This window comes from Meleagris gallopavo, chromosome 7 (genome assembly GCF_000146605.3).
Source record: "Meleagris gallopavo isolate NT-WF06-2002-E0010 breed Aviagen turkey brand Nicholas breeding stock chromosome 7, Turkey_5.1, whole genome shotgun sequence".
NCBI classification, from domain to species: Eukaryota; Metazoa; Chordata; class Aves; order Galliformes; family Phasianidae; genus Meleagris; species Meleagris gallopavo.
The window spans coordinates 25,254,612-25,266,639 of NC_015017.2; the positions used below are offsets into that span (position 1 = coordinate 25,254,612).

General features: G+C 37.0%; 1 protein-coding gene across 2 annotated transcripts in view; it reads right to left on the reverse strand.

Moving 5' to 3' along the window:
- The window catches only part of MYLK (myosin light chain kinase), a 125,019-nt gene that overhangs the window by 69,705 nt on the left and 43,286 nt on the right, over nt 1-12,028 (reverse strand). For both annotated transcript variants that reach the window (XM_003207685.4, XM_019617231.2), the window contains 3 exons: nt 4,160-4,297; nt 3,305-3,502; nt 1,896-2,142 (listed from right to left, as the gene is read on the reverse strand). In XM_003207685.4, coding sequence (XP_003207733.1) covers nt 1,896-2,142; nt 3,305-3,502; nt 4,160-4,297 — 583 coding nt within the window. The remainder of the gene's footprint in view (nt 1-1,895; nt 2,143-3,304; nt 3,503-4,159; nt 4,298-12,028) is intronic.

Genomic DNA, 12,028 nt, shown 5'->3' on the forward strand with positions numbered 1-12,028 from the left:
ATGTTCAAAATATCTTGAAATATTAGTTTCTTGGCAGAATCTACTCAAATATTTTCAATTAAATGAACCTTAGATGAGACTTATTGTTCATGTATTCCTAGGAATCACTCTGGAAGAAGAGGAAAAAAACGCACTGCTAATTACAGCATGGGGACATGCTGGGAATTCCAACTGGCCTATCAAGTGTGAAATGAGTATCGCAGAGCAAATTACATCTTTAAAGATTGAACTGACAATGATAAATAAGTTGATCACTGGCTATAGCTGGTGCTTCAGTACAGATACCTGTAAAGCTTCAGCATGAATTTTTGCAACTCTTTTGTGAGTTAGTTCAAGAGAAATATACTTTAGAGCCCACTGAAGTTTTCATCCTAATGAAAGCAACTAATCTACTGGATCACAAATTTAGTGGATGTAATACAAAGCAGCTTTATTGGCTTTAATGTGAATCCACTGATTTACTTTCTTGAGGGTGCTTATAGCTGAAACACTAGTTATTTTATTTGCATTTTGCAACACTGAGTGGGAGAATGGAATGGGTAGAAGCTGTGGCTTCCTTTTCTGAAAGTAGACAATGTGTTAAGAGCAGAGAACAAGGTTTGCAAACTCTGTGCTACACAAAGATAGAACTATATTTACTATGGTGTAATGAAAGGTAATTTACAACTGCTTTATATATAACCTGAACTGATGAGTATTTGAGATACTAGTGATTAATAAGATGAATTTTAAACAGTTTCAAAATCTCTAAATAAGGTTAATCGATACTAACCAAACTTTTATGGCAGATGGTGAGAAGAGAAATACTCAGCTTCTAAGAAGACAAACGCTAACGAAGCAGATGATTTTCCTCAGAAACTACAGGAGCTTTTCTGAGGCCTTGTGCTGACTCTACTATTACAAAGATGAAGGCTTTGCTCAATAAACTCAGTCTCAGCCCAGTACTTCCAATTTCTTTGCTTGCTTTTGCACTTAAGACATATATAGAGATTGAAAGAAGTGCATTGGGATAAAAGGATCTTAATGCTGGTATCACTGGAAGGATGCAATGCAGAGAAGAAGAAAAAGATGCCTGTGATTTTCTGAATTAAAAACGGATTTTTCTTTCCATTTCAATTGTGATGGTTTCATGGAGACTCTGACTGATTTCTTGTTCCTAAACTATATGGGTTGGCATTTTGCAGGCATGCTCAAATTTCAACAGAGAAATTACAGCTGTGCATGAAACTATTTTTTGTTGTTATTTTCTTGTTGTTGGTATTTTTTTTTTAATATAGATGTTTATGCAAGACCATTCTTGAAGGCACAAGCAAATATAGGCCCAATGGAACACTATCAGGATAATTAGATGAAAAATGCAAGTATAGAGGAATGAGAGGTCTGTGTAAGTTTAATGCCAGGACCAGCTGAGGTTAGCATGACAGCTCCCTCAGAAGTCAGACTTACTAGTTTGTTATGCACCAAAAGGCAAAGCAAGAACATATCCTAAGTGATACTGAGGGGAGGAAAGAAAGAAAGCCAACCAGCAATTATTGATGAATCACGTGGCATGCTTACAAATATCCAGAGAAATGATAAAAATGACCCCCCAAAAATGACTCAAATAGAAGTATAGTTTCTCCTGCTAGAGACCCAAACTGATTCTCACATTGCTGCAACAAAGCTTTATTTTTTCAAGATCCCCAAAAAAACTGTACACTTTTGTCTGACTCTTCTTGTATTTCCTCTTTATGTTTGATTAGATCTTTTAATCATTCCACAATATTCAGTTCCATTAGTACTTTATCATTTGGTGGAAATAGAAGGGAATTGTTTGGCTCAGGCAGAAATTGCAGCTTTAGGGTAAATATAACTAATTATTCCAAGGGAACAAACTCTTTTCACAGTAAACATACCTGAGCTGAATTTCATATTGCCCTGCATGACGAGACTGTACATTCCTCAAGATCAGTGTGAAGATATCTTCATTTTGCAGGATTTCGCAGCCTGTTCCTGGTGTTATTTCTTGCCCATCTTTAAACCAGTGAACGGTGGGGAAAGGATCTCCAGCAATGGCACAAGATATGAGGACATTTTGCCCAGCAGCTGCTGTCACTGATCTCGGTTTGCTAATGAACCAGGGCTGAATGCCATCTTGAGGTTCTGCAGTTTACAAACAGAGTTTACAAATCAGGAGAACATGCCAAGCTTGAAAGTAACTAATAAACTAATTTCAGGCGAAGCAAACAAAGCAAAGTTGTTTTGAACGCTCGGGGTATAAATTTTTAATCTGAAAATAACCCAGGCTTTAATTTTGGAAGTCACTTAACGTTGGTACTAAAATTAATCATTTACTTGGCACTTTACTTGCTCGATATAGTATATTAAGGACAAAACAAAAGGACTTTAAAGCTGCCCTAAAAGGAATCCTGAAGATTTGTCGTTAGAGAATATGGGTAGGAATAGCTTTAAGGGCAACTGACAGTACTATGACTGCTGTTTAGTTCAGAGATCATGTAATAAATCATTAACAATTACATAAAACTGCATTTAACTCAAAACACTGACCCTAAAGGCTAGAGCTCAGGGAAGACAGTAACAACATTGCACAGGCCCACCCCTTGAGGCAGAGCTCTTTGCAATGTTGGAGTTAAGATCCTTTATGCTAAAAATAGTGAAAGTATAAGTAATGACTATAGGAAAATAGTTGGCTTACAGCAAGATTAGGCAAACTCTAGGGTTATGAAGGTAATGAATACCCAAAATCACAGAAGATCTGTAAGTACTTCAGTGTTTCTGCTGTGGGATTTATATCATACATGGAGATTCAAAGCCATATTTTGTGTATCCACTTCTCAAATTGCAGAAATCACGTGTTCCTCATTAGCTACTGTTACAATACTAGTGTTAAAGTGGAGATACCTGGCTCCTAGACAGCTTTTCCAAATAGACAGTACTTTAATTAGACAAAAACAAACCAAAAGAAAAAAAAAACATCATTAAATGGTTTACAATAAGTCCATAGCTAAGTAAGCCTCATAATTATCATCTGAAGCTGCACTTAGCAGAAGTTTTGCACTGTCCCCAGGAATAGGTTTCAGGAATGCATTTTTGAAATAGTTACATAATGTTCCAGAGTGAAATCATTTTCTTGAATTTACTTCTGCTCAATATCCTTTTTAATTCAGATGCATGGATTGAAAACTCCTAGCACCCTTCAAAATAGACCTTATAAACACTCATCTGCTTTAAATAGGCACTCCTCCAAGCACATTACAGTGATTTCCTTTTAGCATTCCCTGTGGTGGAGAAGAACTTTACTTACCTTGCACTGTCAGCGTAGCCTGTGTTTGCGTTTCTCCTAATTCATTCCAGGCTTCACAGGTGTATTTGCCTGTGTCTTCAGGAAATACTTCCTGGATATACAGACTGTATTCATTGCCTTTCTTCTCAAAGTGAAAATCTTCTGTCTCCTGGATTTCTTTGCCATTGTGCAGCCAGATAATTTCAGGACATGGGTTAGCTGAAAAATAGGAAAGAACAAAAGTCAGAGACATAACACACCTCCCCCCTAACTCTGATTAAGAAAATGATGAAATTCATTTGTTTTTTGCCTCCTGACTCTGCAATGTCATTTTCAAAACTTTCAGAAATTTCACTAACTCTGTTCATGCTGTGCAGCATGGAACAGTTCTAATTCTGTACTATCAGAGTTAAAATATAATTGAATAATAGAAGGAAGTATATAATAAGGAGGGGAAGTGATTTCCAGTTACCACAGTGTGAGCTGTCAAGGGTTTCTATTACTAAAGTTCATACCAGGACTGCTTTCTTCTGCAGCATTAATTCTACCCCAGCTAACAGGAATTCAATCTTGTTCAGTTCAAAACAAAGGTTATTACATGTCCTCTGAGATTTAGTTGTAGTTCAGTAACAGGACTTGATAATGACCTGAAAATTATTATTCTAGTAAAGGAAGATTTGCACAGGTCTGAACACATTAACACTGAACAACATTCATCCAGCCTGAACAATAAACTAGATAATATTATTTTTCACTTTTTAAAAACTTGTTCCTTGAAATACTTTCAAACGCAGCACTTGCTAGAAGGAAAGGATAATGGCAAAAAGAGCAGCTAGACTGAAATTGTTTAAATAATGATGTTCTATAGCTACACACCTGATACTTCCACAGTCATTATCACTTGACTTCCATCCATTACTTTGAGGTCAGTCAGCCCTTTAAGGAAGATGGGTGCAAAAGTCTTGTTTAATTTGACAGCCTGTGCACTTTCTGCCTTCTTGCTGCTCTTCTTTTCTGTGAAGTCAAGAGGAGAACAAGAGGGGTTTCTTAGTGGAATTTTCATTACAAGCTTTGTCCTTAAGTTCAAACTGATTTGAAGTCAGTCATCTTGTTCCAGCTCTCAGAGGGTAGCTTCACTGAATCCCCCCCAATACAGATGTTTTCTTCTATCAGTAATCCAAATAAAATGGTAAGAAATGGGACCTTCTGGAGACCTCCCTACCTCATTGTTAACATCTATGGCAGAGCATCATGCAGATTTTTAGTCATTTCTCCCAAGTACATGTGCTCAAGTACAAAAAAAAAAATCCCAACAACTTGTACCAACAATGCAATGCTTTTAACCAGTGCTAAATTCTTATAAATCTTAAAATAAGTAACAAGTTGCTATTCTCATGATTGATGAGTTAAAAGTTTAAACTCACGGGAATACAGAATTTTCTACTCTGTATGAAATTAAAAACCATTTGGTCAATTAGACGGTCAGTATGAAATAGGTAAGAGCATAGTCGAAAAGTTCACCATGATCCTTTCCTGTATTACACTTAGCCAACCAATTGATTATGGAGAAGGCTGAAACCTGAAGTTATCAACATATATCACAAAACAAACTGTTGGATTACAGAGGTTTTTTAATTGAGCTATACAATCAAACTATTAGTGCTGGAGTTAAGTTAGTCACTCCTAAAAATAAAATCTAGCTGTTCTACATTTCCAGTATCTGCAATAGTCTCTACGTCATATTATGAAGGAAGGTCATTTAACTGTGTCTTGTATTGTACACTAGACCAGGAAAGACACTTCTAGAGCTGAAGTAGTGATCATGACCAAATGTAGGAAGCCATAAATATTTATTGGTCACTTGGATACACTTTTTGTTTTGTTTAGCTTGAGTTCAGACTTACGTCTTGCCTCTAAAATGCCAACCATACTTTCTTTCCATACATAAAAATAACTTCATTTTGATTATTCTTACCTTCAAAATATTCAAATGTATATCAAGGCCATCCAAAAGAGTATTACAGTAACACAAAGTGCCAGACTGGGAAAAAAAACAGCCATTCATAAAATTATGGTGATTATAATAAGCTGAAAACCTTACTGGTTCCACTGAACCTCCTGGAAGCCAAAATTTAAGTTTGTCCCAGGGCTATTTGAGCTCTATGTAAATTTGGAAGCTGCATGAGAGGAAGTTCTCCCTCTTCTGTAGTAAAGCTATTTCTAGCCAAAATCTTGTCTCGTTGGCTTACATCTTAGATCTTTTCCTGGCACTAAGCAGCAAGACATTGATACATGTGAGAATGGAAATATGGGACGTGACTGAGACCCACTCAGCTCAGTTTTATGGACTTAGTGCTCTGAAATACTCAATTTACCATAAAAATAAATTGATCAGTCTTAGGGCTTCCAATAGCATCTGCTTATAAGAGACTAAGACTACACAGAAAGTAGCCATGAAGTTGGGTCAAATCCATCTGCACTAATAAACAGCATATTTTATACTATATTTTGTACTATTTACTCAGGGAAAATGCTACATGCAAGTGTTGGACTAAGCAGTATCAGCATGTATTCCTTCACTAATTCAATGCCTTGCAGAGAATCCCTTTGCACCTCAGACAGAAAAAGACCTAGCAGAAGAAGCAGAAATCAATAAAAGGTGAAAAAGGAAGAAGAGAGTGGTGGTGAATGGAATTAAATCCAGCTGGTAGCCAGTCGTGGTGTTCCTCAGGTGTTGGTATTGGAGTAAGTCCTTTTTAATATTTGTATTGATGATCTGGACAAGGAGATTGAGTGCACTCTCAGTAAGTTTGCAGATGATACCAAGTTGGGAGGAAGTGTTTATCTGCTTGAGAATAGGAAAGCTCTACATGGGTTGGATTGATGGGCTGAGGCCAATTGTATGAAGTTTGGTTAAGACCAAGTGCTGAATCCTGCACTTTGGTACAAGAACCCCATGCAATGCTACAGTCTTGGGACAGAGTAGCTGGAAAACTGAGTGGCATAAAAGAATCTGAGGGTGTTATTTGACAGTCTAATGAACATGAGCCAACAATCTGCCCAGATGGCCAAGGAGGCAAATGACATCCTGGCTTGTATAAGAAATAGTATAGCAGGACTAGGGAAGTGAACAGCCCCCTGTACTCACTCTAGTGAGATGGCACCTTCAGAACCATGTTCAGTTTTGAGCTCCTCACTACAAGACATTGAGGTTCCAGAACAAAGGCAACTTTGTACGTCACAGCCTTTCTGCAGACTTTCCTATCCTTATAAACTTATTCTATGCCAATGTATGCGTGCAGTTTGATTTAGTACAGTTCTTGCAGTAGTACATGATTTCTCAAAACTTATTAAAAATTGTGTCCTTTTCTTTTGTTGGCATACTTTGCAGCATGGGGATATTGAAGGCATTTCTCTAGCAACAGATATGCAATCTTCTGCATATAAAAGCTCAAAAATGTCTAAGCAATTATAAATTATTTCTAATTCAAATCAGCATCATATGAGAAATTAGAGCTTAGTCATGGTTAAGACAACCCGTATTTCTTTTCAAATGCTTGGCATCCAGGACACAATAAATACATGGCTAGAAGGACCGACTCCATGGCAACCTGAACAGACTTTCTTCAAAACAAGCAATCTGTTACTACTTTTAGAAGACTTTTTAATTGCAGATCTCCGATTTTATGCTTCTGTTCAATAGTGTACATTGTTGGTAGAATAAACATAGGCTACTGATCAACTTAGGTAGAATATGACCAAAACTGTCTATCACTTTTTAAGCAGCAACAACTAGAAAAATTTAAGTTTCATATATTATCACTATATGTTCACTGAAAAATCATAGGGGCTTATTCCATGTAATAATTCTTTCTTCACTTAAAATCCAATGTTGTAGACTTCTAGGTTTGGTGGGGGAAAAAAAAAAAAACAACAATCAAAAACCTGATTTACTGACATCAGAGCTAGTTTAATTATTTAGTTTTATTTAGTCTTGGTAAAAAAAATCATCGCATTTTCTCAGAAGGCACTGATGCAATAATGTAGAGACCAACTTACACAGTCTGGATCTTAACTATATTCAAATTTCGAAGCTCGTAAATGCTTGTAGAAAAGCAGCGCATAATAAGAGGATAGTACTAGAGCTTTCTTTCTGTCATTCCTTCAAGTTCCCTTTCACCACACAAACTCTGATGTGGTTTCAACTTCCCATGATCTTCAGTGACAACTGGCTGCAGAGCCCAAATCAGGGAGGAGAAAGAAAAAGAACACAGCACAGAGCCTTCAGATACTACCAACCACTATGTTTCTGGTTGAGAAAGAAACACCCTCATTTTTAACACTGTGGCACCAGAAAGAAAATCTGGAACATAAAGAAAAGTGGCATTGGCATCAAGGGCATGATTTTTTTACATATCTTCCAATCTTCAAGCTTAATCAACTGGATACAAAATAAAGGAGATCTGATATCTTCCTATTATGTTAACACACCTTAATCACCTACAGTCATTTAACACCTTCCCCACCACTCTTACTTCTTATTGCTTCCAATTAGGAGTAGGTTTAACTTTAAGAATGAAAAGAAAGAATGTAATACTTAACACATAGCAATACTGTCATAGTAACTAAAAAAATATCTACCCTGACCTGTTCATTGTTTTCCTCCTGTTCTTTTCCCCAGTCCACTTCTGCTGCTGAGGTACATGGTCATGTCTAAGCAATTTATGAAGCACATCAGAAAGCACTACACAAGGTGGGCTTGATAAAACATACGCCTATTTCAATATCTTGTTTTCAGATTGCGCAACTAGTGCATTTTGCAGTACCTTATAAAAACAGTTACAATTTTTTGATCATAGTTGTTGGTTTCATGCAAGTCAAATCAGCCAAGATAATGCAGAAGATACTGTGATTTTCTCAAAAGCTTGTCATAGACCACTGAATTCTCAAAGGCTCTACTAAAATTATGAACTCAGTAAGTTTCACAGCTCTGCACAGAGCTGTAGTCTGGCATAATGTATAAGCTCAGCTGTGGCAGTCTCTGAAGAACTGTGAGGTCTTATCAATTCAACAGTCATTTGATATGGCATTACACAAGATGATAGATTTAAAAGCCCACACCACAGTGTTTTTTTGTTTGTTTCTTTTTTGCCTTTCCTCAGGCTTTGATACGCATGACTTTTGGGAAATAGCAAATGATAAAATGCACAGTTCAGTTAAAAACAAACAGGTCACTCCACATTTGCCACTTCAAAGAGCTTAGCCTGGGAGATCAGAAATAAGAAAGGTATGAAAAGGATAACCTATATATATCCATGTATATTTTCTATAATGCAATTTTAATTTAGGCGTTTTCCTCAGTATTGACTTATTCCTAAGGGTTCATTTTTTATTAGAAAAACACTCTAATAAGCAATCAAATTATGTTTTAAAAAGCTATTTTGAGCATCGAATCCACAGAGATTTAGTAGAATTAAAATCCTTCCCGTTTCTTATAAAGATTCTTAGAATATTTGGAAGGCAATGGTAAGGATACAAAACTTTCCATTCATCAATTATTCTGCTCTCCTGTGTTTATGTAATAGACAGCAAAATGAATCTACCCACCACCATAATATCAAATATTTGTTTATCTATTAACCCATACTCATATAAATTTAAGATGAAAAAAATGATTTCCTCTTCGACTTTTCTTAACCTGGGATTTAAAGAGTGCCTTATATCAACTTAACCTCCGTACATCTGCAGACTGAAAATTATTGCAAGACTAGTGTTAATGTTAGCTGTGGGCTCAAGCCAAAATACACTTGAATTTTTTAGAACCTAGACATGAATTAGAACTTGATGCTTGAATACAACTATAAACATTTATGTTGTAAAAGGATAAGCAGAGATGAGCTATTGTGTTGAAGGTGTATATATAAAAGAAAAAGTCAGTGGAATATTCACGTTGCACTGAAACTAGCCCACTACAAATCAATTGTACTGTACACATTTACCAGTTTAACAGCAAGTATACAACCATTTACTTTCTAAGGTAAGAGAAAGAGATAAATTAGTGCATACAGAAGGAAAAAAATGAATAAATAACTGCTCTTTGGCACTTTAATTCCCAGATTTGCTACTGAAACTAAAATGCAACAAATACTCATATCAGGATACAAACTTCAAGAAGATTTCTGAAGGCTTGGCTCTAGCTAAAACAACTAATATTTTACACACATTGTCTATTCTAATGAATTTTCTTGCTTGTTTGCCTGCCCAGAGTTTCCAAAGACTTTTAAATGTGAGCTGCAGAATGCTGACATCTCCCGTTGAGATATCAGGACTTCAGCATGCTCAGCAGTGCACAGAATCACACAAACATTGAGGTCAGAAGGGATCTCTGGAGACCATCTGGCCCAGTCCTTTGCTCAAGCACAGTCAGCTACAGCACTGAACATATACATCATCAACGCAACAACTCAGCTGCACAAGATCATGGCTACAACTGGTTACAGGTCAGGGACACACAAAGAATAGAGAGCTAGATGCCTTATGTTCAGAACACTGCAAACACACTGTTTAGTCTTATGAGAGATTTAATTATACACGAGGAATCTGCTTGCCAGATCATATGGTTAGCTGCCAAATAATGCCTAGTCGTAGCTGTGTGAAAGGACTGTCTCAGCAACATTTACCATTTATGGTGTTTAAGTGTAATTTTGGCTCAGAGGCTAATCTGTCGACTGAGCTGGGGAGATTGCTTAACTCAAAAAGCTCTCCATGTGAGTGGACTCAGAGAGAATAGTAGATTCGACAAAAAACTCTCAAAGCAAGATTCAGATTCACACATACATGTATAGCCAGAGTTGTAAAGCAGCCTGGCAAGCTGAATTACACTTTTTGAAAAGAGTTTCACTTCCCCAGATATTTTCAGTGTAAATAAATCTGGCTGTTACTAGATCTCACACTAACAATGCTATAAAATCTGTTACTTTTTTTGAGTTGTTAAGGCAGAAAATTGATATTATGACACACATCTCATCTGTCTCAGGCTTAAAGCGATAGCGTCAAAATATTCTCTGCCATTTTCCCAAGAACTGCAGACTCGATATACACTGGAATGAAAAAAATGTGACGTCTGTACATGCGAGACATGCAGAGATGTTTCTGCTTTATTAAAGATCTCAGGTGAGTATGCTGTTTTGCATGCTTCAGTCACAAGAATTAGACGATCAGTGACCTAGCATTGTTTTTTTTTTACACATCTATCTCCCATAAATTATTTCTGCAGTTATAATCTAGTTTTGTGCATAAAAGGCAAGGTTTAAATATGCTTGGGAGATGCTTTATGATAATAGTTTAGATGTCGTGCTCTGCATTACACAGAAATATTATTAACCCCATCCTTATACTAGCCAGGTTGAAGGTTATACAAAGAAAGCTGAATTCCACTTTATCCAATCTGGGAACCTATTTACTGCACTCTGCAGGACAGTAATACAGCCTATGCTGCAGTGCATATATGCTCTTCTTCTCTGATTCTTTTCCTCTGTATGTTACTTATCCAGGTATTCAGCATTTTTAACTTCTACTTTGTCTATTCAGTTTCAACTGCAGCATTTCAAAGAGATGCCACTCTAGAAATCCCACAACCAAAAGACTGCCAATATCAGTAAAACCAACGATTTGGGAGAAACATGATCAAAAGTCTCAATTTAGACTGCAAAGGACAAAGACACAAAGCTGCCTGCTGAGTTCACTGCAGATCTCTTCAGAGTCAACAGACCAAATCTCTTGGCGACAGTCTCATTGGAAGTTTTTGCAGCCAAAGTGCTGTTTGCTTTTGCCTTCAGAGCCATCTGCCTTACTAATGACTAACACTGCCTGTGAGTTATTTATACTGAGTGAGGGCTCTTTTGTCACTGCCATAGAGAGAAAATCCATGGAAGGCCTGAGAGTCTGTATATCTATGAAATGCATTTATACAGCAGTTCAGTTGGCCCACTGCTAGCAAATTCCCCAACGTTAGTTAGCCTCTAGAAATGCACTCCAATACCTGCACTAATATAGCACTCTTGTAAACTAGTTTGACATGGACAGCTTCAGAAAATTACTTTGTGTATCCCAGAACCACCCAGCGGTGAAAATACGCATACTGCTGAGACAGAATTTCACCTTTGCATGCATGATTTCTCTGTGGCTGCATACATAGAATGTAACATTCATTGCAATGCACCTTGATCCGAGATATCATTTTGATTGGAAAAAAAACCACAGGCTTTCCGTGAGCAGAAATGCAATAGAAGCACAACAGAAGCACAAGGAACAAGCAGTCACAGAAAATGCAAGTGTCCCTGAGGATGCCACTAATGAAGTAGTGAAAGACCCTGCAGTCCTTTCCTCTCTAGGTAAACCCATTGCAATTAATCCATATCAGCTGCTCTTGGAAACATTCTTTGGGATAGCATCATGTCCATGCTTTCAAAATTACTCAGGCACATATTCAGTTAATAGGTTTTGTATGTATTTTGAAGACTACCACTTATCAGCTGAAGATAGAATATTACACAATTTGGCAACCCGAAGTTGGACAATTTGCTCCTTGGCCATTGCAAGGCCATTCCAAAGAGTGTTATAAAAAACATCTGTTTTCTGTCATTCTGGTCTACAATGGCTTAATAGTCACAACCACAGTTGAAAACACCACCAAATGAAGGGGGTTGTCCTGTTGTTGATGATTTTTTTCTTTTTAAATTAGAC